We start from the raw sequence: 27,255 nt of genomic DNA, 5'->3' as shown, positions 1-27,255 counted from the left end.
CCTTTCCGCTTCTCTATGATTACTGAATGGAGCTTCTCGCTACTATCCGTGGCCCTGTTATAGGTCCTGTCGGATATACAGATCTGGTGGCTTCTAAAAAGAATTTCAAGGCTTTTAAAAAGTTTTGTAATAATTTCGGCGAATTGATCATGTCGAATCAATTTAATTCCAGTCAGTGAAGAATTCACTTCCCTTTCTTCTCAATCCAATGAAGTACATATTATGTACTTCTGGATTACTTTCTTTCAGCACAAAGGCTACCAGATTTCAGAGAGGTCCTTCGGATAGCTTTTCTCGTTTGACAACGAGCAAATTTTCCGTGTATGTGGGCACCGCCAAGGAGACTTATGTCCTCAGATGCGGTGTGCGTTATGTGGTGGGCAAGCTGTAATTATTTTGTTTACTTTGTTAAAAAGCTAATCTTAGGTATGTTTCACATTTTGTAAAATGTTTCCCTCGGCACGGGACACCCCAGTGAGAGAACATTATGCTGCATAAAAAAAGAATAAAAGATTAAAAACAATGTTAAAGTTTAAATAAAAGTATAAATAAATAATTAAATAAATGTCTTTTCCTTATGATTTGAATAGTCTGTGACGTAATTTGTCTAAATGGTGTAATCACACTGGTTATCACTGGCTCGTAATGGCGTATATCGTTTCGTTAGTCAAGGACTAATATCGACGAAATCGACAAAGTGGATTTTACTGACAGGCACCTACTCGTAGATAGCCGGTGGCAATATTCAATTCGAACAATATGGGTTTATCCTTCGAACGATCCCATGTACGAGTAAATTAATTTCTCACGTGTTCCATACAAATGTCACTTAAATAGGTGATTACAAAAAGCTTGTAAAACCACTGAATGTTGTTCGCCTAGGACTGCGTCCTTGTGATATTATGTGAATACAGGACACATTTAAATTTATGAGTATTAGTGATTTAGCGCTGCTTTTCAAGTTATTAAATAATGTTCTAGACAGCCCCGAACTTTTTAATAGTGTGAATTTTTATGTGAGACAGCGTGGGACGAGACAAAACACTTATTTTGCTGTTGATTTGCATAGTTTAAACTATGCCAAATACTCAACTATTCCACGATTCCACATGTTAGCAAACAAACATGGAAGCTTAGATTTATTTAATTTATCTTGATACTAATTAAAATCATTACTTTTAAAAAAAAATTATAAACATGTACTAAATGAAATACTTGTTTTACTGTTTATGCTATGATACATCGCCTCTGTTACTTCAATACTTTTTTATTGAAACCCTTTATTTATTGTTAATTTTCTGCATACCTATGTTATAATTTCTTATTTAATTTTTAATTATTATTTCCATATTTTCTGCTGATTTTATTTCATGTATCTATATTTTTCATACTGTTTTCAGGTGTTTTGTTTTATTTTAATTGTTTTTCAATACTTTTCTATACTTTGTCAAAGGCGTAAGCCGTCGAAATAAATAAATTTTGTCGGGTTTTACGTAAACGCTTTCACAAGAAATTTTCAATCACTTCCTCGCGACCAATGTACATGAGTTTTAGAATTTCAGAATTTTATGAGAAGTTCTATCGTAAGCGTTAATAATGAGGTTTACTCAACAATCACAAGGAATTGGTTTGTAAAATTCGGCAATAGAAGGGCGTTGGATCAGTGGGGAATTACACGGGGCTCAAAGCTGCCTTTATAACGGTCAAAGCGTAGGTACAATTGAATTTTAGCCTCTAGGGCGCAACTGTTGGGCCAAGTAAGCCGTTTGTCTAGGGTAACCGCCGCACAGTGAGTGACTACGAAAGACTAGTAAGCAAGTACTTCACAGTTCTAGGAGGGAAATATTTAAATTTAATTTCTTTTTTAATATATGGGCCTGGTCTAAGTCGTGTCCTATTACAATGGAAGGCAGGCCATAATATACAACACTAACCACCCTATTTTATGGCTACCGAAGAACATTTTTTTTAAACAAAAGTATTCTCATGTATACTATAAGTTGGCCATAGACAGGAACAGGTAGTAGTCACTTGGTGCCAGGTCCGGACTGTAGGGTGGACGCATAAGAACTTCCCATGCGAGCTTCCGGAGCTGCTGGCGCGTCATCAAACATGTTTGCGGGCTAGCGTTGTCCTGGTAAAACACGATTCCTCTCCTATTCACCAATGCTGGCCGCTTCTGTTCGATCGTTAGCTTCAAAAGATCGAGTTGTTCACAGTAAAGGGCAAAATTGAGCGTCGGGCCATGGAGGAGAAGCTCATAGTAGCTCATAATACCTCGCCAATCCAACCAAACACACAGCAACACCTTACTGGCTGGGGCCGCTTCGTTGGCTTTCGACTACGATCTTTGTCGCTTGACATTGTCGTAAATGATCCAATTTTCATCACTTGTCACCATCCGCTCCAAAGATGGGTCGATTTTGTTGCGATTCAGCAGTGATACGCAAATTGGAATTTAGTCCATGAGGTTTTTTTGCGTCAGCTCACGTAGCACCCAAATATCGAGCTTTGTTTTTATCCAGCCTTCTGCAAACGGTTCAAAACAATTTTGTGATCAATATTCAGCTTCTAAACGATGCTACCACTGCTAACATGACGGTCTATTTCAATATTTTCCATGATTCTATCAACATTTTTGACGACAGGCCTGCCAGAGCGTGGTGCATCATTCATCTTTACTACATCAGAACGAAATCGCTTAAACTACTGTTGTGTGGCACGAACCAAAAAAATATCGGCTCCGTATACATCGCAAATTTTTTTGGTCGCTTTCGACGCGTTTTTCCCTTTCGGGTAGTAAAAATGTAAAATATGGTGAATCTCTTCCTTTTAGACCTCTATACTCGACGCACGATAGTTCACGACTAAACCTACCAAGCGAAATACTTTCAACATTGTGGTATACACTCATACTTATACCTTTACAATGCCGTATCGTATGATTCGATGTAATCAATAATGAACGAGATATACTTATTTAAAAAAAAAATGGCGCGAAACACGAAATTACTTTATCCCAACCTATATATGTATTTTTAAAAAGATTTTATCCACAAAAATATTTTTGAAGAGTTTCAAATAGTTATTTCATGAAAAAAAACACAGTGTTTAAAAAGTAAACAAATCGAAAAAATAAGAAAAAATATATATTCCATTTATAACAGGAAAAATATAACAGAAGGTAAAAGACGCAAAGGAGAAAAGAACAAATATTTTTTTTGACAAGCAATTTCTTCGAAGCATATTTAAAATATAATGTTATTGTTTTACTTATTTATGATTGTTAAGAAGACCGTTAAGGTTATCTGTGGCCAGTGTATGTGTGAAACATATTCATTCAATTACTGACGGTGATGGGGACGTACGCATGTAAGATGACCGGCGTATTTACGATTTTGAATTTATTTTGCTATAACAGGGCTAAATTATATTTATAAATTATGGAATGAGACTTTTGAAACAGTGTGTCACTATGTTTTTTTTTTAAACATTTGAACTTAAGAATATTCTGTCTTTTGCTTGTGGTTTCATGTTTTACATCACCGCGCGCAAAGGAATTATTTACCACAGTTTTTTAAGAGTTAACCACCTAAAACGTACCATGACTTCATCTTATGATCATCATAATAACACCTAAACTCGATTTCCTTATTTGTTATTATTTTACCCGAGTTTATTTTAGTAATTATTTTATCGATTCGAAAACGCTTGTCCAGGATTCTGAATCGATTTAACACACAGAACTGTATTCTTCATCCACGTGTACACAGAAACCTTATGGTATGTTTGTATAAACTTAATGGGTTTTTAAAATAGTAAAATGCCAACCCTAATGTATGGGAGCGAAGTATGAAATTGGAAAAATGATAATGAAAGTAGGCTGAATGCTGTCGAAATGCGATCAATCAGGCAAATGTGTGGTAAAACGAAGTATTATAGGTGCACAAATGCCGATATCCGTGAAGTGTGTAAGGCTGAGACATGCGTTATCGACAGAATCAAAAAAGGGATGCTGCGTTGGTTTGGACATGTAGAGCAAATGGACAGCGAAAGAACGTTGATGGATGCAGAAAACGAGAAAGACCGAAAAAGACATGGCACGGTCAAGTTCATCAAATACCTCAAGATGGATATGTCAAAAGAAGGTATAATCGGCATGCGTGCATGAGAAGATGTATGAATGTAGAGGAAGTGAGGTCTGCATGCTAAGATATTGTGATATGGCGTTCTATCCCATCTGCCTACCTCTACGGGGAAACGGCGTGATGGTTTGTTTGTTTGAACTTAATAAACTGAAAACGTTAATACATATTTTTGGTACGTGGATTTATATAGTTTCATTTACGTGGTATGGTGCTTTCCGATGTGTTAAATTTTCCTTTGATTTTTTAAAAGAACTGTACATAAGAATATATTCAAAAGCTAAAAGAGAAACCTTTTTAAAAATTAAATTTTCTTTAGGCCTAAGAGCCTTAAATTTGATTTATTCCATACATTTGTGTATGGTCTTTGAACTTAAACCGTAATTTTTCTTTTCCCGGGACTTACATACATAATATACTTAATAAGCTTTATTGAGGCTGCGGTGGGCATTTTAAGGGGATGATTTCCATATTTAAACAATCGGAATTACGCAATGAAAATGGAGGTTATATCTAAAAACCTTATAAAATTGTAGAAAAAAAAAAATGGTTTCATTTATTAAAAGCCTTAGTAAAAATTTGGAGAAAAATAAAAATTAAATTTTTGGTTTTAGGGGATTATTAATTTCATCGTTGTTTAACGCTTTGAAAAGTATTTTTAAAATGTATGTTCAAGTATTTCCTATATTCAGGGTGATAATAAATACAGTTTTGAGGAAATGGAACCAAAATCCGCCTCAAATACGAAAAAATTATTAAAAGCAATTGTATGTCATACATAATAAAGAGGTTTGAATGATTTTTATGTGTATCGGGATATAAGATTTTGGTGATTGAAGCAGGTTAATTAGAGAAATAACACGGTTAAAATTATCAACATAAGTGAATTATTTACAACTCTTTGAAAATGGCCCTCAAAATTAAATATTTGGGTAAATTCTAAGAACGCAAATATTTATTTAAAAAAAAAACAACACATTTTTGCTCTTTTTTAACTAACTGTGATGCTACTTGTGATGACCTGTAATTGGCTTATTTGTAATTTGTTTTGTTTTATATTTGGCTATTGGTTATCTAAATAAAGAATTTACAATTTAAAAAAATATATATCTATATATACCGACACACAAAGAAGCCGCAACTTCGAGGGACCACTGGTTAACCATGAGGATATTAAAGAGCTCGCCCCCTACCTAATAGCCCGATGCTTTACGAATCTGGGCTTGGAGTGGAAGATTTACCAAAATGTGAACTCCCGCCTTAGCACAGTAGCCAGGCTCTTTATAGATCTCGACTTGAAGGGCGAGAACTATTCACGGGGACCCGTCACAATAGATCTTCACAAGTCGCAGTGACGTTAGAAGCTTGTAAAGCATTAACCCTAACGATAAAAAATAAAAAAAGTAATAGACACAAAAATAAGGGTACAAACCCGGCAAAATCCACCTTTCTTAAGCTTGAGCTAATCTCAAAAAACGAATACAACAATAGATTTAAATATAATTCAAATAGTGTATATTTTTATGTGAGACAGCGTGGAACGAGACAAAATACTATTTTTTATGTTGATTTTCATAGTTCAAACTATGCTTAATACTCACTTATTCCACGGCTCCACATGTTAGCAAACAAACTTGGAAATTTGTATTAATTTAATTTATCTTTATACAAATCGAAATAATTTCTTTTCAATCACTTTTTTTTTAATTTTAAAAATGTACCGAGTATTTTACTTGTTTTACTGTTTATCCTCGTACTATGATACATCGCCTCTGTTACTTTAATACTGTTTTATATTTTAGCTCATCATTTTTTGTTAATTTGCTGCACACCTATGCTCTAATTTTTTGTTTAATTTTTCTTTATTTTCTTCTGAATTTATGAATCTTTATTTTCATCACTTGTGCACAGATGTTTTGTATTATGTTTAATTTAAATTGTTTTTTATTATTATTTTTACTTTGTTAAAGGCGTAGGCCATTGAATAAATGAATAAATAGCTTTAACTTAGTATATATCTTTGTGCAAGGTTTTCCTATTATTTGCAACACGTAAGGCATTTGTTCAGAGAAATTATCTTTTGTGGCCCCAAAAGTGTTCAATGTCCTGGATGAACATACTTAGTTTTCCAAAACGAACGCTGTTTTCTGGAGATGTGTACAATTTTGTCCAAGGGAAGAGACCATTGCAAGATACTGCTGCGAGAAATTGCATAGATTTATATAAAATTAAGCGTGTTGTCCAGATGTTTATTTTAACTTATATTTATGTTTTAATTTAATTTTTAGTAGTCTTTAATAATATGTATGCTTTCACTCCATTATTTTGCTTCACAACTTAACACAGGGCTCTTGATCTCAAAGAGTTGGGGAAACGTTATTATTTTTTTGTAATATGTATCTTTGTATAAATAAATATTTTATATATCAAATTTATTTTAATCAATTAATGTTGTATTTATAACTGGTAAATATAACGTCAAGAAACAATAAAAAACAATAAATTTTATTTCGTAGATTTCTAATTTTTCATTTCTTCAAGTAGAGGTTACCATATTTGCAACAAACAGAATAATTTGAAAGTCAGATTTACAAATAAATCACAAATATAGCCGTAGTGTAAAAAAAATAATTCTGAATATGTTTTAATACACATCTTACTTTTTTAAGGTTTTAAATTTATGGATGTATAAAAGAGCAAAAATCAATTTTTTATAAAAGTGAGAACTTTAATCTTTTTTCAAAATAAATGAGTACCAATCATCAAAAAAAAATATACGGAATAAAAAAAATCCTCCCTTTTCTCATTCTTGCTTTACTGTTTAATAAAAAAAAAACTTGAAAAAATAAGAACACTTTGATTGACCGGGAGAAATATTTTCAACGTACATCAAAAACTTGAAAAAATCCTGGTTAGCAAACGTACTAAATTGACCAAATCTTTCACAAGAATTTATTATTTTCGTATTTTTTAAAAAGTAAATGGCATATATTTTTTTTTAAAAATGAATATTTGCTTTTTAACGATTCAAACCGATATTTAATTTTTAGGTGTTATTTTCAACGAGTTGTAAATAACTCATTATTAGAAAATCAATCGATGTTGCATGGAATTTGAACCGTGGATTTTTAATTTGCGATTTTGTTACTCAAACCATGGGACCACTAACAGATTCTAAGTAAAGAAAAATATAAATAATTCATTAAAAATTATTTAAAATGAAATAAAATAATAAATTATTTCAACTTACCCAGGAACCAAATTGTGTGAAGTATATTTGATTTCAAATAATTTATTTCTAACTATGATTTTTTTATACATCAAACACCAAGAGAGCTTTTATAATAAATTGTTGATGACAAAATAAACAAAAAAATGTACAAAAATAAAATAAAGGTAACAGTTATAGTTCTTACAAAGTAAAAGTTTAAAAAAAAAAAAATCTGGATATGGTCCGGTGGCTAGCGAAGCGGCCTCCTGGATCAGAGGTTCGAAGTTCGAACCCCACTCTACCCCAATTTGATTTCCGTTTTCTAACAGTGAGTTATTTACAACTCGTTAAAATGGCCACTTGATTTGAAATGTTTAGATACATTATTAAAACACCAATATTTATTTTTAAAAACAAAACGGTAATGACAAAAATTAAGAAAAAATAATAAAAATAAAACAACGTTAGTTACGTGCGCAATTCACGTAAAACATATTAATAATGTAGACAAAATACAACAGGGATTGTGTTTGGTCAGTGCAACGCCTCTCAGGCATTGAGCTCTGATAAAAGCGGGATTTATAGTTCAGTGGTAAAAAAGACAATTAAACATAACGCATACACTAGAAATATTGTGTAGGTACCTACCTACTACATGAATTACGAATCGAATGAATTTTCGAACGTTATTTGAATTTGCGCGTCACCGGTGGACAAATGGAAGAAAATATGGAAGACAAATGAACAACGATGAAAACTTCATATAAGGCTGTAATAGGAATCGAGAATAATTTTTAGGAAATAATTGATAATAATCCGGCTCGAAAGACCAAATAGGAATGTTTGGTCAGTTCAACGCCTCTCTGGCATTGAGCACTGATAACAGCGGGATTTTTAGTTTAGTGGACTATATGGTAATTGTTATAACTCACTTTTAATGTTCTTCCGATTGTTTCAAATATGAAGCACTTCACTATTTCTGTAACACGGATACCAGTATCGTGTAGATGATGATGAACTGTATAATTTAGCTGTTGATATAACACAAAACTTCAATTTGTACGAATATGCTGACGAGAATATGATAAAGATTTATCAGAGACGCAACTTTTTACATGTGACTTGCTCACAGAACGGTAGAAGCACAAGAATTTGAAATAGGAAGGATTTGGGAAGGAACGGAATATTTAGAGTTGCCAGCATAGAAAATGTAAAGTCAGTACTTAACAGATGGAGTACATTTATGTGACGGGAATATGGAAGTCTAGGCATTTACAGGGATTATGTCCTATCGTTGGCTGATTTAAGCGGCCATTTTACACACTGTGCAACATTCCATCCATATTTCTTGAATCTCCCACCCGTTGATCTAAATGAAGTTATAGAGCTGAGACCATTATTGTTGGGAAGTGATTAATTTGATAAAATTATTTCACATGCTAGGCAACGCTTGAAAATAATAATCCAAATTTTAATCTTTTTCTTGAAGCAGTTTGTTTTATAACAATAATTTGAGTTTGTCCAAATGTTTGTAAACAAAAGACTGGATGTCACCCCCAAGGGAGTCATTAAGCTTATCTTATGTCATTAAGATTATCTAAACGACTTTTTAGAGAAATCTTAATTATTTCCCAGGGCGTGGAATTCAGTCTTTTGTCTACAAACATTTGGACAAACTCAAAATATTGTTATATAAATAAGGAAAAAAAATACATTGTCCAATATGAAATTAAGTAGTTGTACTCGTAATTAAGCGGTGACTAATTTTAACATTACTTTTGTTGAATACTAATTATGTTATTATCTACATATTTTTTTATTGTATTATCAACAGGCAAAGTATTGAAAACATAAAAAAGATCGTCTGTTTTATACATAATGTAATGAATAAAATTTATAATCGCTGTAATTTTTTTTCCACCTCTTCTACAGTAGTAGCTGCTGATTGTGGAATAATCTACTCACTAATGTTAGAGACGCCCCATTCTTTATTCACATTTGAATCAGGATTGAAATGTCACTATCTAAATGTTCGAGTTGTTACTTTCTCCTTCTTCTTTCCTTCGCATCTCATTTCCTCTCTTCATAGTTTAGTCTATTTTTTTCTTTTAAATTCTGTATGAAATTATAAGATTCTATATAAGGGTGGGCAGATAATTTTTTTTTCCGAATTTGAAATGAAAAGGGTTTTAAAAATTGCCTTTTGGATTACTCGGAACGCAAAAAAATATTTTAAAATATTTTATCCTACTTACCAGAGCTTGAAATTTTCGAAAAAGTCCATTTTGGCTGTCATTTCGTATTTAAGTAAAAAATCAGTCTAATTTAATTATAAAATAAGCATCTAAGGACGTGAGTTACACTTTGTTTTGTAATAAACGGGTAGCATTGTTTAAATGAGACATTGTTTTCGTCAATATTAGTCAGGCGCTCAACGGAATTAGTTCCGCGGAGTGTAAACTTTTTCCAATTCGGTAGTTTTAAATCGTGTTCGAATTTGTAATGTGATTATGTTATATCTTTACTAACAAATAAATAATTTTATCAATATAAATAGTTCACAAAATATTCAAACAGTTATAAACTCCAAACATAGGTTGAGGGCCAAAAAGAGTATGGAATAATTTGTTTTAATCATTTTTACGCTCAATGTGATTTAAAATTCAACTTTTAAGACCCTTTTAACTTTGATGTCTAAAAAAATATTTAAAAAATATACATCATCAGCCCACTCTATTTTATATATCTTGAATATATTTATCTATTTGTCATTTTTGCAAACTAAACAGTTTGGGTAGGTAGGAAGAAATCGCTTTAAGGAAATATGCCCATCGTTCTAAACATGTAAACATATTGTATATGTATATAAAGTGTTTTATAAATAAATAAAAATGAATAGGTTTTTTTTTGTGGTTTTTCCTAGTGCTAAGAAAAGCACATCAAACCACCGTTTCGGACACCATTGAAGCGTCTATCATCTGGGTTGATGTCATTGGCATGCTGTATCTTATGGATATAAATTTAAACATCACCATCATCATTCAATAACCGCTTTCTGGTTGGAGCATCTGATGTCCGCAAAGGTCTTCTAATCGTTTTTTTCAGCTGCCAGCTTTTGTGCATTCTTTCAAGTCAGGTTCACGTCCCGTAATTCTGATACGAACTGCCAACAAACAGTCAGCATGAAACGTTCAGAACGTTGAGAACCTGATACCTTGTAAAGTAGGCAAGCGTGGTTAATAATCTCAGGAGGCAATCGCAGCACATGGTTAATTATTATTATTATGGAAAACTTATATAGCGCCATTTTCGTAATAAAACATCTCAAGGGCGCTTTACATAGTGATTCTATTGTTAAATTAATTTAATTGAAGCTTTTAAATTTGTAATTTAATTAAAACAATTTATTTTGTTGTCACGTGCTACGGATTTATTCAAATGATTTAGAGAACAAGTGGGTTTTAAGTTTTTTCCGAAACATCACTTCACTTTCACAGCCTCGCACCTCTGCTGGGAGAGCATTCCATGCCATAGGGCCTGCGACCGCAAATGCGCGTTCACTAAATTTAGTGCGCTGTTTGCGTAGAGGTATAATAACTTTTCCTTTCGACGTAGACGTAGCTGATCTAAGCGTGAGACGCCTGTCAGCTAGTTCATCTGGAATGCATAGTTCCCTTAGATATTCCGGAGCAGAGTTGTGCAGTGACTTATACATAAGCCAACAGAGTTTGTATTCGACCCTCTGTGGAAAACGTAGCCAGTGTAGTTCCCGAAGTAGTGGAGTGATATGACTGAACTTAGAGATTCCGAAAATAAGTATCGCTGCGGCATTTAATACAGATTGTAGGCGAGTCATTTTGCTAAGCCGACAATATCACCTTTGCTTGATGACAGTTATCACCGGAGTTTGCTGCGTTCGTTCTCTTATTACTTTATTACTTACAAATTCAAAGCACCGCTCACCCAAGATATCATTCTTGAAACTGAGAATTTTGCAGGTTTGGGCCTAGACGAGGTGCCACAATTCGCATCCGGAGAGGAGAATAGGTTTTATGCAGGCGTTTATATTTTATTCATTTATACAACACTAGTGGACTCGGCAGACATTGTCCTATCCAAGCGTAAGCTTACCTGTTATTCGCTGGTTCAGCAAACGTTTTTATGAAATTTGAATTTTAGATAAACTATATACCTACTGAGTGACATGGAGTTTGACACTTTAATCTTTCCGTTTTGTCATTGAGTAATTTGCTGGTGCCCAAAGCAAAATTTAAAAATGAATGCAATATCACAAGCTATCTACCGGGTCTAATTGTGTATCTAAACCTTCCGAGGACCCACTCAAACACACACAAAAAATTCATCAAAATTGGTCCAGTCGCTTAAGAGGACTTCAGTGACATACACACGTACATAAAAATTATATATATAATATTAAGATGGGCTATTTCTTCTGTGACAAAATCACCCTTCACACTGCTCAATGTAGTTGCTCGACTGTGGAATAATCAACCCTTTAAAGTCAAAGTTACCCATTCATTCAAATCACGCTGAAAGTGTCATTATTCACATATTTATTTTTTCCTCTCCTTTACCACTTTGATCTCTCCGTCATCCCATAGTTCAAGTGTTTTTTTAGTTCATTTGACTTTTTATTTTAATTAAATTAAGTAATAAATTTTTATTCTTTAAAATATATCCGATAGGGTAATAAAAATTGCTTTAAAGCATTACAAATAATGTGAAAATGTTTGCATAGAACGCCATTATCCATTTTTTTTTCATGCGCCAAAATATTTGCTCTAGAATCTTTATCTCAAAAAAAAATGGCAACCCTGAATCCTACTGGCATTTATTTATTAACCTTCTCAATGTTGACCGAATCAATATTTCCAAATAAACCCTTTGTTTCTGAATCGAAGATGAAAGCACTTTACAAAATTAATTGAATTTCTCTTTGAAACGTTTTACGGATTCCTGAACTAATAATCCGCTTTTGGCGTTCCTTCGAACAAACGGCAAATTTGTGACGAGCAATAATTTAACAATATTTTTATTAGCACACAAAATAATATTTTGTTAACTACCAATGAATTGTGTAAGTTTTTACCTCCATTTCAGGGTTAGAATATATATTGATATTTATATAATACATCAAACATATTTACAACAGCGATAAAGTACTTTTTTGAGAAGGGAATATAAAAGTCTACACCTGTCGTTGGCAGGTTTAAGTGGCCACTTAACATACTGTGTAACATTCGCCATTCTGCCTATATTAGAAGATCCTGAAAAACGCATCTTGGGTTTTGTGGTCAGCCAGACTTAAAAAAATATTAAAACTGGTTAAATACACAATTAAATTAATTTTTGTATCATAAGAAAATACTAATGCATCCACTATTTATCATTCGTCAAAGTTAAAACCATTCAACTGTAGTGTGGATTTGATTATTTACTCTTTTCACCAAAGGCCCAATATCTTAGTTTTTCTTTTCTACGGCTGGCTGCTTTATGTAGAACTGAAATGAAATAAAAACTTAAAGAAAATAATATGTCATTGTAATATGCAGATAACTTTTGAATATTTTATTTTTTATTTCTTGAAATTCTCATTTTAAAAATTGATGATTTTTCTCCCTTTTTATATTACAGAGAAGAAATATAATTCCTCGTATTTTCTGGACACTTCTGTCCCAAAATATTGAGTTCTGAACTAAACCTTTCATTTTTTACTTCCCAGGTGATTTCTTTATATCAAATCGGGTAATCTTATCAATTCTTGTCTTTTTTGGGAAATAAGCCAATCATATAAGATCAAAATGACGAAGGAAGAATAAAGGGGAGGTAATATCATTACGGAGAATCAGATGAAAATTCGATTACAATAAAATGTCTATTAAGTTATTTCGTTATATTATGTAAAAACCCTGCTTTTGCCAGTTCAGGCGTTTCTGGAATTGCGCGCAAAAATTTCATTTAGCAAAAATTTCTAAGATTAATAAATAAATACAAAAAATTGGTCAAAAAATTTTTCAACAATGTTTGAGTATATCCAAATGCTTGCAGACTGGCTGCATTTACTCCCTAGGGAGTTGTTCATACTTAAATTTGTCGCAACAAAGAGAAAAAACATTTTTGAGAAAGTAATAAAGGAGTCTAGGCATTTACAGGGCTTATGACCTGTCATTGGCGGGTTTAAGTGGCCACTATACACACACTGTATAACATTTACCATTCTGCCAATGTAAATAACATAAACATAGGCAGAATGGTGAATGTTACACAGTGTGAAAAGTAGCCACTTTAATTAGCCGATGGCAGATCATAAGCCCTGTAAATGCCTAGACTCCTATATTTCTTTATCAAAAATATTTTCTCTCTGTGTTGCAATAATTTTAAAGATAAAGAAGATTTTCATTTCACTGTAATTGCGCGTATCTATAGTTACAAAAAACGTTGTAGGAGGGGGTCTATCTCTTATAAGTAAAAATCTATTCATAAAAGTAAACAGTTAATAATTTTAATTTATTACAACAGAGATGAAGAGCATTTGAGATTAAGTAATATAATAATCCTAATGACTACCTTAGACATAGGCAGCTTAAGCTGTTTTATCTTCCTGCTGGCAGAACCAACCTGCCGATGGTAATGCCTGTAGGAAGAGCAATGTCTTTACTCAACCGTATCTCTTCGGATATCGGCATTTTTCAAATAAGTGAAAAAAAGTTCAGATAGGATAACATTATTTTTCCTTTAATTGCTGGGTATTTTTATTTTACCATCTTTATATTCAAATTTTGGTATTAATTTTTTTGTGTTATGTATGCATTAAAATATTTTCGTAATGTTCATAAACGTTTTCAAAATAAATAAATTCAAATAGAAGTCAAAGCATCCACAGGGTTTATGTCTTGTCAATAATAATATTGTTGATAAATCCACCTGGTCCATGAAGAAGTATTGAAATTTTAAAAAAATATTCAGGCGTTTAGGTATGTAGTTGAAATAATTCAATAAGATGAATCTCACCCGCATAAATATTGGTTTTAGCTCTTATACTTCACAAACATCAACAGATGAAAGAATTGAAGGTTATGATATGGGCATAAGGGTGAAGTTTATTAAATGTGTTAAGTAGCCACTTAAACCCTGCATAAGCTATAAGCCCTGCAGATGCCTAGACTTCTATATTACCTTATCTTATATGTTCTTCATCTCTTTGTAGTATGTTTATGTTAACAACCCCCCAGGGAGTTGAATCCAGACCTTGTCTACAAAAATTTTGACGAACTTAAAATATTGAAGATAAACAATTTTAGTAATATCTCTTACATTTTTTTGAGAAATGATTAGATTTTTGTAATTCGAGATCCTTAAAAAATCTTGTTTCAATTTTTAATGCGTTGTTTTAACTATTAAAACCAAAAAAAAGCTTAGATTTTTGTAAACAAAAATATTGAAGCGAAAATGCTACGTATTTTTTAATCGAAAACTACGTAAATACCGATTTATTTGAAAAAACCTCATTTTTAGTACATGTTATAATTATTGATAATCGGTAATTAACGTTATTTATATAATTCCTAAAGCGTGGTTGGTAAACGCGCCAACAACTACACACGAGGTCGGCGTATTTTCACTCGATTTTCGTTTCAAGGATTTTTGCCTGAGAGTACCTATCATGTCCAAAACCCACAAATAGGGTTTTAATTATATTTTAAACACATAACTGTATTTTTGTCCACCTGGACACAGGTTTGTGGACCTGACCGCACTTGACACCACAACTCGTCCCAATTAGATTATTATTCACAAGTCAATTACATTGACTAATTACATAACTTAACATTACTTAGATTTGGATTAAATTAAATTTTAACTCAACACCTCAGATTCGCAAATTACACTCCATTTTACAAGGATTCTTATTTGCAAATAAATTTAATTGTATAATTAATCGTCAAACACAACGAACATTTTTATTACGACATCATATTATTAAAATTGTGTACAAAGGTATTCCAATGACATTATATTTTTAATATTAACTCCGGAATAAATTAGGCAAGCGTTTTATCATATTTCGTTTCGCGGAACAGAATAATTGTTCCTGTTAATTAATAATTTAGGCAGTCACCTCACAAAGCAAATAAAAATTTCGTTTTGCAAACAATAAACAAAGCATCCGGAAAATGAACTTAATTGGTTATAACATGCTTAGGCTACCTGGCGCCGGAAGAAATAATAACGCTTTTCAAATATTTAAATAATTATTATTTTCACGAAAAAAAAAACTTTTTTTTATTTATTTAACTTTTTGTACATAATGTTATTTGTACATTGGCGGGCTTATTGCCAAATGACAATTTCTTCCAACCAACAAATAAAATTATAAACAATATTTTGAGTTTGTCCAAATTTTTGTAGACAAGGACTGGATTTAACTCCCTGGGGGGCTGTTTATATTAACATATTACAACAGAGATAAAGAACATTTAAGATAAGGTAAAATAGAAGTCTAGGCATCTACAGGGCTTATGACCTGTCAATGGCTGATTTAAGTGGCCACTTTACACACTGTGTAACATTCACCATTCTGCCTATATTTGATCATCTATATTCCTTCAATTCTTTCATCTGTTGATGTTTGTGAAGTTAAAGAGCTGAAACCTTTATTTATGCAGGTGAGATTCATCTAATTGAATTATTTCACCTACATACTAGGCAACGCCTGAAAATGTTATTTTTTCAATTTATATACTTCTTCATGGACCAGGTAATTCATCAACAATATTTTGAGTTTGTCCAATATTACCTTCTCTTAAATGTTCTTTATCTCTGTTGTAATATATTAAAAAAATATGGTTTTATTTTTATTATTCAAGTTCCATAACATATTCAAAAGAAAATAAAGATTAAAAAGCTAAAGATATTTAAACATTGGAATAAACGTATTAGTTAATAAATTACCTTAAATCAAAACTATTACTCAATGGGAAAAAGCGAAAAAATGAGAAGAGAGGAACGAAGGAGAGATCAACTCTTAAAAAGCTGTGGTAAATAATCCCTTTGCGCGCGGTGATGTAACATCGTGTTACCACTAGTAAAAGACGGAATATTCTAAAGTTCAGACATTTAAAGAAAATGAAAAACAAGGAGACATACTGTTTAATAATTTCTTTTCCATTGTTTATGCAAATAAACATTTATTTAGCCCTGTTATAGCAAAATAATTTTAAAATCACAAGTACACCGCTAATGATACGCGCGTGCGTTCCCCATCACTGTCATCAACCGACTGAAGACTAAATCCGTTTTAGACGACACCCGCCGCAGAACAGCGTCTCGGTCTTCTTTGTTATGACTTCTATCTTCGTGCTCTCTCTTGTATAAGGTATCCGTATAGATGTGTTGCTAAATTAGCGGACATGTATTTTTTGCGTAGCAAGGATAAATATTTTTTGTATGAGCATTTAGCTTAGTTGTACAATTTTTACTTTAAAATGAAAATGTCTATTTGAAGATTACAAAAAATACGAATTCATCACTCAAAAAAATAAGAGAGATATATCAAATCTTGCGTCCTATGTTGACTAGTGTGACATCACAGCCACACAAGATTTAAGGAAAAGAAAGGAGATGTTTCTTCAGACGTGATTTAAACAGAGATATTGTAGTTACATCTTTGATGGTGGGTGGGAGATGATTTCTCAGTCGAGCCGCATTTTTATTTATTTATATTTTTATGAAGCAACCAGCAAAGCCTCTATTCTACAGGCTTGTTAGCAAGTGGTAAAGAGAAGGAAGGAAGTTATGTAAAATACACTATAACACCTAGACTAATTGAAAAAATTGCATTTTTATATTTTCTTCTTGCAACTGGCGGGAATTAAACCAGCGACTCCAGCTTCACAGTTAACCGTACACCATTTTTCGATTAACTACTGATTTCAAGTAGACACGACTTAATTGTTGTATTATATTTATTGTTATCTATAATTAAGTCAAGGGTTCAAGTTCTATTTCACACACAGAACCTAATGTTTTATCTACCTGGACATGAAGCACAAAAACATGATATCGACTGGAGATGAATCCGCCTCGTCGTGCAGTTGTTGACACATTTGACTACCATGCTTGCGGTCCCGAGTTCGATTCCTGAGAGATAGTGTGTAATAGTGGTGACCTAATTCAAATAAGTTTTTTTGTATTATTTTTTTCATACAATTTTGAGATAATTTTACTGTGCAATTAAAACCTGTAATTTTAATCACGTGTGGAAAATGTTTTGCAACTATTTCCCGTAGCGTTGAACTTCTTCATTTTAGAATTCTTTTTTTAATTAACTATTTCCAAATTTAAATTTTTCAGGTATTAGTACTTTTATTGTCAACTGTTTGAAGTAAAACAAATATGAAATGTGGATACAGTAAACATTGCTACATATCCCCAGAATCCTGAACTCTTTGAATTTTTATTGTTTTTTTTTTCTCAAACGTATTTTTTATCCCTTTTTATTTCCTTGGTTCCTCTTTCTCTCTCCTTCCAAACTCATTATCTAATCCCACATTCCTCTTTATTTAATAAATGTAACATAATATTTAAAAAAAATGATGTTTTGTGCAAGCCTTATTTCCCAATTAAAAACCAGCTGTGATTTTAAATTAATTAGATTTTTTAATATTATATATTAGCGAATGTATGTGTTTTCTGATATATTTATGGATTTTCTCTTACTTCGACCAGCCTGTTTTTAGTTGGCTGGAAGATATTTGTTTTAGAAATTAGTGCGCCAAAGTACTTATTCTTTGTACTTGAAGTTATAAATAAACAATATGTTTAGTGTCTCCAAATCTATAAAACTCGATTTCCACACTATTAACCCTGCGATGTTTGCAATACCCAGTGAGACAAGAGTAGTTTTTTTATTTTTTTTATTTGGGAGTTGCTTTATTATAAGTTGCTTATAATTTAAAACGTTTATATTTAAAAAGGTGGATTTTTTGCAATTGAATTTCTTTAAATTGAACTAAACTGTTGTCATCAGGAGAAATATACTTATGTGGGCCAATCAGGAACTTCTCAGCATTTGCTTACGTAGAGAGGAAATCACTTCAAACTCTTCAGGAGAAGCCGGTTTGTTGGCAGTAGTCAACAGGCCCTCTGTTCCACTAAAGGAGTGTTCGGCATTTTGTTCCCTACTTTGGTTTATTTTACCAATTACCTGCACTATATTGATCATGTATGATAGTACCTCTCATAGAACATTTATAGATCTTCACCCAGGTTTCTGCATTGTACCTCCAGCTGTTGTCTTTGAAAGCTGAAAAAGGAACAATGCATCAATAGGTGAGGGACATCTTGAGAAGTTTCATTGTCGCATAGGCAGTTGTCAATATCTGAGAGTTTGAAGTGATGCAGGGAGCTCATGATCCCACCATGACTCGTATGCATCTGGGTAAGCTCGTAGTCAGCATTTTGCATTCTCCTGAAATCATGGGCATAAAAAATGGTCGGAAAAACGTTTTAGTTATACTTTCGGGAGTCTCACTTAAATAACGATCGTTCCAGGGTTGAAAGGTCTTGCTTCTTGTTATCCTTTTGGCAAAACTGAGTGGGTAATCGGTGGAATCGGGGGCTGTCTTCTTGAGTGTAGCTTCCCGAGCCTTTTCATCAGCCTTTTCGTTGCCAAGGATTCCGCAGTGTCCCCGTATCCAGCCGATGTACACGCCCTGGTGTCTGCATCGTAGCTTCTGGATATCTGTTCTAATGTCCATCACAATAAGGTTGACCTTCTTTGAATTTCGGTCAGTTTTTGCATGGACGCCAGATTTGCAATCTGTCAGGATCGTTATTTTTTTACATCTGTTGGGTGGCTTCCTTAAAACATAGAGACAAGAATAGTCGTAATATAACTGGGAGATGCACATGTTTTCATCTTACTTAAAATAATTATTTTCAATATAAGGCATTAAATTATAGTTTTAATGACACATGTTTTAAGAAACTAAAAAAAATCAAAAAATATTATTATTTCTTATATTCCTTTTTTGTGTCGTGACTATTATTATTATTTATTTTTTTTAGCATCATTTATTTTTAAAAAAAAATATGTAAAAAAGGTCCTACTTAAACTCGGGCATTTTATAGCTAGTCGGGACCTGAAATAGATAACATCTTTAAATTTTAAACTGTGAAATAAATAAATAAAATAAAAAGTAACAATTTTAGCCAACAAATAAAAAATGTTTTATTTACTAAAAGAAATTTTATTTTTCACACCTGTATTCCTTTATTCGCGCTTTTTTTATAGAAAAATAAGTTTAAAACACTTGTATCACTTTCGTTACTATCTATTTGTTTAAACTGTAGGAAAATCACGAAAACAGGAAATTCAAGCGTGGTTAAGGTTTTTAGGAAGCATCCGCAGTACATGACCCGGCCAACCGTATCGCCTTCGCTTGATGACAGTTGTCACCGGAATATGCAAGCATCCGTTCTCTTATTTTTTTATTCCTTTCAAAATGAAACAACCGCATACCCAATATTCTTATAAGACACCTATTCTCAAACTCAGTATTTTGCTGTTTTGTGCCCTAGTGAAGTGCCACGATTCGCATCCGAAGAGGAGAATAGTTGTTTTGCTGGCGTTATATTATATGAGGCGATTATTTTTCATTGAGTAAATATCTGATCTCCAGACGGCCATCATACTGTTGAATGGGGCACCGGCTACTTCTATTCAAACTCCCGTTTTTTTTTAAAACTGCCATTTTCAATTTTTTTATCAGTGCGTTATAGGTATTATTTTCGTTTCATGATAATTATTTTTTAAATATATTTTAATAACTATGCTAAAATGAATAGAAACGCTAATTTGTGACATAATTAATGGAATATTACCTCACTTTCGTGATATTCTAACAGAAAATAGGCTGTTTTAATTATTGGGAAAAAATAATTTCCAATTCTTTTTCTTTTATTTCGTTTCTGTATCAATGTTTAAAAAGCTCTCAAAGAAAAAATATCTGATTACAAAAGTAAAACATAATTAAATTATTTACATTTTCACGAAAAGCAATTTTGTTTTTTTACTAGGAATTGTATATTGAGACGTATAATTATATAATAAAGAGAAAAACATAGTACATATATTAGGTGGTAACATTTTTATCCATTTTTTTCGTAAAAAGTAAAGCAAAATGGTAAAAATTACACGTCATTCGAAAGAAAATTTTCAGCCCCACAAAAAAGTAAGTTTGCTTTTGCTTTACGTGTATTTTAATATTATTGCAAGAAATGTCAAGTAGATAGAGCGAGCCTTTATAATGACGCGTCAGTAAAACATTTTTGAGAAGGGAATATGGGCTTATGACCTGTCGTAAGCTGGTTTTAGTGGCCACTTTACTGCTACTGATGTAAAAACTGTTCTTACTCTACCCCCGAAAGATAGCTGGTTTTGGATTTAAAAGTTTTATAAGTTAGACTAAAGATATTATGTTGTGGGGTTATTACTACAACTAGGTATCTTAAAAATCTGTATTTTTGATTAACCCACTAAAAATACAGATTTTTATCTTCTTCCAAGAATGCTAAAATAGGTAAGCAGTGATTAATAACAATCATATTATGATGATTTAAGTGCATGCCTTATTTGTTTGAAGCATTGATGAACGATGAAAAAAAAGTATTTTCAGTTGGTAACACAGCTGATTTAAAATATAACTAGTTGTAGTAATTACGTATTAATTAATTAATTTGTTACTTGTTAAACTGTAATATTAATTTTGAATTAATGTTTGAACATATCCCATCTCAACACTAGACTTTTAGTCCCATAGAGTTGAAACTTATTTTTTAAATTTATTATTTTTATTTTCTTTTATTCAGGAAACATACAGTACAGTTACAAAGTTTAATATTTTACACAATTAGACTTAATTCCAATGGACCAGTGAAGTTTCCATATTATAAAGCAATTATATGTAAGGTTAGTTATGAAAGTATAAAAAAGAGAAGGAAAAAGAAAAACACAAATGAAAATTGTTTAAAAATTAACATTTAAGTGAAAAAAAGATATTTTAAAGTTGGTAGTTTGTAGTGAGTATTTACAAATGGAAATAATATTAAAAATGAAGAAAATTTTGTAATTAAAAATTAAGAATTGAAATAAAGAATGAAAAACATGCACAGATGTAAAAAATAAAATGAAATAGTTATTACATTTTTTTTAAAAAAGGTAAAACATAAATATTCACATATTTAATATAAGGGATTCAAAGAAACGATGAGAAGAATCTTTAAGTGAAATATGAGACAGTAAATTTAGGTCAATTTAAAAAACATCTTCAAAAATAATGACACATTTTAGTAAGAGCAGCAATATATTGATTTTATTTACAAACATAATATATGTAATTAAAAGTAGTTTAAAAGAATAAAAATATGCCAGTGCAGCAGAGAATAAAAATTTAGAAAAATATGTATTTAAACATTTTCCAGGTATTTAAAGTTTAGATATTCAAGGTCGCTTCTCTCGGGGGGGCGCAAAGAGGAGGAATTCTCAGGAATGTAGAATTGCCACTTGGAATGTAAGAGGACGTATGACTGATAAGATGAATGAACTGTGTGATATAATGAAGAATAAATGTATAGATTTATTGTGTGTCTCTGAGACTTGGAAGAAAGGGAGTGGTTCGATGGAGCACGGTGATACTCTGGTTCTCTGGTCCGGTCTCCCTGAGACGGACAGAGCTTGCCGGGGTGTTGCTGCGTTTCTATCGCCAAGAATGATAGAGGGCATGAATGAATATGAATTTGTAAGTGAGAGACTCATGTTTGTCAGATTTAAGGTCGGACTGACAAGATTGCTTGTTATCATAGGATACGCTCCTGTCAACTCCGACTGTGAATCTGAGAAGGACGAGTTTTGGACGAGTCTAATGAATGTGATGAATGGGAAAAAAGATAGCGAAAGGATAGTTTTGGCTGGAGATCTTAATGGTTGGGTGGGAACAAGGAGAGATGGGCTGGAGTCAGCTCTAGGTATGTTTGGGGATGCAAGAGTGAATGACAATGGGAAAAGACTGCTAGAGGTATGCCTGGAATGGAACCTTTTTGTATCAAATACATTTTTCGAACATAAAGGAATCCACCAATACACATGGGAGAGAGGAAATGAAAGGTCGATTATCGATTATGTCATCATTGACTCTAGATTGAAGCCTGTAACTGTCGACACACGTGTGTACAGAGGGGCCGAGATGGAATCAGGCCATTTTTTAGTGGTCTCAAGGGTGATTCTGTTTAAGGGATGGCGGTCCCAAATAAACAAAGTTCAGGCTCCTTCTAGAGTCAAAGTTGAAAAACTGCAAAATGCTGACATAAAAGATAATTTTGAAAGATCTGTGAGTCACAGACTGAACGAAAAAGATGTAGAATGTATGGGTATAAACGATATGTGGGAGTGTTTGAAAATAAGTATGTGCGAGGCGGCGAAAGAAGTGTGCGGTGTGACAACGCTAGGGAGAAAGAAAGGTGATGCGTGGTGGGACGACGAAGTCAAAAAACTCGTTAAAGAAAAGAAGGATGCGTGGATAAATTTGCTTGCTGTAAAAAAGAATACAATTGAATATGAATCGGCTAAACGCGTGTATGGTGAAAGTAAGAAAAAGGTTAAGCAGGGTGTATGTGAACGGAAGAAAAAATTGAAGGATGAAGAAGGAATGAAAATGACACACAATTTCCATGAAAACATTAAAGTTTTCTGGAAAGCTGTGAAAAACTCCAGGAGTAGCAGTGAAAGCGGAGGCATGACAGTTGTTAAAGATAAGGATGGAAAAATGGTGACTAGTGAGAGTGGAATAAAAGAGAGATGGAAGGAATACTTTGAGGAAGTTTATGAATCGCACACTGGTAACTCGGGCGGTGCCGATGTATCGACATTATCCGAGGTGTGTCTGAACGCAAATGATGAGGTAAGTCAGATTAGTATGAAAGAAATTATCAGCGTTGTCAAATGTATGCGGAATGGTAAAGCGCAAGGGTATGACTGTATTGCAGCAGAGTTTATTAAGTCGGGTGGCAAATTAATTCTCACATGGCTACATAAACTTTTTAACTTGTGTCTCAAGGAGGAAAGGACTCCACCTGATTGGAGGAGGGCAGTTGTTATGCCGTTATACAAGGGAAAGGGTTCTAAGGTGGAGTGTGGGAATTACAGAGCTATCAGTCTTCTGAGCGCTGTCGGCAAAATGTATGGAAGAATACTGATAGAAAGAGTAAGAAACGTGACCAAGGAGAAAGTATGGGATGTACAGAGTGGATTTATGAATGGTAGAGGATGTATGGATCAAATATTTGCATTACGCAATATGACAGAAAAGTTTTTGGCGAAAAACCAGAAGCTTTTTTGCGCTTTTGTTGATTTGCAAAAAGCATTTGATCGAGTTGTTAGGAAAAAATTATGGATGGTTCTATCGGAGTATGGAGTGAGTGACAACCTTGTCCGCGCTATTGCTTCCTTGTACAAAGATAGTGTAGCGTGTGTAAGGGTAAATGGGTCATTAACTTCCTGGTTTGACATCCCTAAAGGAGTCAAACAGGGATGTGTTATGTCACCGTGGTTATTCAACATATACATGGATAAATGTATGAGAGAATTGAAAAGTATGGATGTGGGAGCGAAAATGAGTAATCTTACTGTCAGTTGCCTTCTGTACGCCGATGACGCAGTCCTCTTAGCTGACAGCGAAGAGGAACTGCAATCCTTGGTTACAAAGGTTTACGAAGTGTGCAAGGAGAGTGATTTGCTAATGAATGTGCAAAAGTCGAACGTCATGGTCTTTGAAAGAAATGTAACTATGACTGAATGTAAGATTGTAGTAAATGGAGATAGTTTGAAACAGGTCGAAGAATTTGTATATCTGGGTAGTATGTTTACTAGAGATGGAAATATGGACAAGGATATTGAAAGGAGGGTTAGTGCCGGTAACAGAGTTAATGGTGCCTTAAAGTCTGTCGTAGCAAATAAGTGTCTATCGCAAGAGGCTAAATTAGCAGTTCATAATGGAGTTCTGGTACCAACCCTAATGTATGGAAGCGAAGCATGGAGTTGGAAAAAAAGGGATGAAAGTAGACTGAATGCTGTTGAAATGCGATCCCTCAGGCGAATGTGCGGAAAAACAATGTATGATAGGTGCCCTAATGTCGAAATTAGAGCAGAATGCAAGGCTGAGTTAAGCATTATCGACAAAATTAAGAAAGGTCTTTTGCGATGGTTCGGTCATGTGGAGCGAATGAATGATGAAAGAACGGCTAAAAAGATTTATGATGCGAATGTGTCTGGTTGTAGAAGTCGAGGAAGGCCGAGAAAGACATGGCATGATCAAGTACAACAAATTCTTGAAAGTGGTCATGTGAAAAGTCGGAATAATCGACGTGCGTGCATGAGAAGATGTATGAATGTGAAGGAAGCAAAGGAAGTGTGCCAGGACAGAGTGGTGTGGCGTTCTATCCTCTCTGCCTACCCCTCTGGGGAAATGGCGTGATGGTTAGTTAGTTAGTTATATTCAAAACATATTAACAATATTTTGTCAATACTTATCGTACAATATTAAGATTTTTAATTTTTAAAACTCAAAAAATGACAGAAATAATTTTCTAAATGTAATTTTCTAAATGTAAATGTCGAGACTTCCATATTTTTTTTCTCCAAAATATTCTCGATCTCTGTTGTGATACGTCGACGCAAATGTTTGTTTAAAATATATTTTTTTACAATTTTTCTACCTAAAGTTGTAGTTACCTTTCAGTTTAGGGTAGTTATGGCTACCTTAATTGTTTTTTTTTTCTTCAAAAAAGCCTAAGGTAATTTTAATAAGATATTCTTTCCTTGTAAAGCTTCTCAGAGCGGTCTCCCACACGCCACGAATTAAAACCAACAAACCCAAAAAGCCAAATTAACTTCATTAAGTAAACTTAAGCAAAGAAAACGATGTTTTAAAAGTCAGTAATTTCCTAAAGGGGGAAATCAAAATGAATGTTAAGCGTGTTTATATATTTTCGTTAATTCAAGGTAAGCTCAATTATCATCCGCGAATAAAATATCTGCTTTTATAAAGTTGGCAATTGTAAAAAAAATATGAACAGGTGAGAAAATTGGAAATGTGAAGATGAGATGGAAAACCTATTAAATATATGCTCTTAAGTAAGACAAAACATAATTATTTTTTAATTAGTATTACTGTATCATAATTTTCTGTTTTTTTTCTTTATTTCTTATATTTATTTTTTTTATTCTCATGTACATGTATATCGGACAGAGATCTTTTAGTTTTGTGGCTGCTAGAATTAAAGTAAGGGATATTTTACTCATCTAACCTGATGAAATTACTATACGAGTGGATAATATATAAGAGTGAACCTAAATCACCCGTAGAAAAAAAAGAACCTGTACCTATTCTTTTTGCACCAGCGAAGGTATTTGAAATCATAATATGTAGAATTGTCGCTTCCCGAGTAGAACCATTGATTATTGATAAACAAAATGGGTTCAGAAAGGACGCTCGGTTGAGACAAATCTAATGGTTTTCGCGGAAGCTCTGGATACAGGACATCAGGTAGACTGGTTCATATAATAACTTGGCCAAGGCCTTTGATGCTGTCGACCATGATGTCTTATTGAAAAAGCTGTATGAGATTGGTTTCTCGGATAAAACGTTAAAATTAATGGCAAGCTACCTCCAAAATAGAAACCAATACGTCTTAAGGTCTGTTTTCATCGGAGTATTTCTACGCTTTTTTTAGTGTCCCGCAAGGCTCTAACCTGAGTCCATTGTTCTCTTTTCTCATTAGAAATATTAAAAATGTAATTTTGAACTCGCGTTTTCTGTTATATGTGGATGATTTTTCTGAAAGGTGACAACTTCTGACGATTTTCATATTCTCTAATCGGATATATCTAATATATCTGATATACAAACGTAGGTTTAATGTTTTCAAGTGTTCGGTCTCATCCTTTACTAGGGTTTATAAAACTCATGATGAAAATATGCTACAAACATCGAATGTTAGGGATTTGGGTGTAAGATTTGTGAGCAGGGTGAATTTACATGTGTATGTATATTTTTTCATGCACACGTGTGTGCGTATGTACATAAGGATATATAAACAAACACAAGTTTATGTAAGTCTGTCTTAAAACGGGTCTTATTCTTCTAGGTGTCACTCAAAACTATATAAACCCATGTAAATGTATTTTTATTAAATATTCGAAAGAATAAAACTTCAAATAACTAATCAACAGTGTAAGTCCAAGTACAAGAGTTAGTCTTCTTTTTAGAAATTTACAGTTTTTATAATTAACCACGTGTCGTTTTATGCGACTGTATTAAATCAATAAAATAAAAAGTTTTAATTTATTTGTTGAATTTCAAATACAATTCAAACAAATATGCACTTTGGCAGACGTGTTTTTATTTATTTTTGTTTATTTTCTTTAGTTAGTTAATATGACATTAATGTGTCAAATATTTACAATGCTTTAAATAATTATTTACTAATTGAACGTAATTATAAAGAAAGCAGCCAGTCCACAATTATGAAAAAAAATGATATTGATGTAATCCAGTGCGGTAAGGTCAATTCTGTGTTTTACTAAAAACAGCCAGACCACTTTCATACAAAAAAACTGTATTAATCACCTTTTGAAAATGGTGTTGTTCACAAAAATGGCATTTTTCAATTTGCTGTAAACATCAGACAGGCGCCGTGGCGCAGGTGGTTAGACGGCTAACTGTGAAACTGGCGTCACGGGTTCGATTTCCGCCAGTTGCAAGAAAAGAATCCAAGAAAGATTATTTTCTCAATTAGTCTGGGCGTTGTGGTGTATTTTTC

The 27,255-nt window shown here is 32.9% G+C and overlaps 2 protein-coding genes across 2 annotated transcripts in view; both read left to right on the top strand.

The window, feature by feature from the left end:
• LOC148274047 (lachesin-like) overlaps positions 1 to 27,255 on the top strand; it is a 122,993-nt gene that overhangs the window by 9,525 nt on the left and 86,213 nt on the right. The window lies entirely within an intron of this gene.
• LOC148274048 (uncharacterized) lies at positions 21,975 to 22,669 on the top strand. The gene is made up of 2 exons (XM_088237706.1): positions 21,975 to 22,454; positions 22,577 to 22,669. Exons 1-2 carry the CDS (start codon positions 21,975 to 21,977, stop codon positions 22,667 to 22,669), a joined length of 573 nt encoding a protein of 190 aa, XP_088093832.1.

This window comes from Micrasema longulum, unplaced genomic scaffold (assembly GCF_059751315.1).
Source record: "Micrasema longulum isolate JH-2025_06_02 unplaced genomic scaffold, ASM5975131v1 h1tg001772l, whole genome shotgun sequence".
NCBI classification, from domain to species: domain Eukaryota; kingdom Metazoa; phylum Arthropoda; class Insecta; order Trichoptera; family Brachycentridae; genus Micrasema; species Micrasema longulum.
Note: the sequence above shows the minus strand (reverse complement) of the source record. Positions and strands in the feature narration are given on the sequence as shown.

What these genes read in the sequence shown, in the direction of transcription:
- LOC148274048 (XM_088237706.1), top strand. Translation starts at nt 21,975, where the DNA reads ATGAATGAACTGTGTGATATAATGAAGAATAAATGTATAGATTTATTG. An exon ending in ATGGGAAAAGACTGCTAGAG is followed by an intron (nt 22,455 to 22,576) that starts GTATGCCTGGAA and finishes CATTGACTCTAG; the next exon opens with ATTGAAGCCTGTAACTGTCG.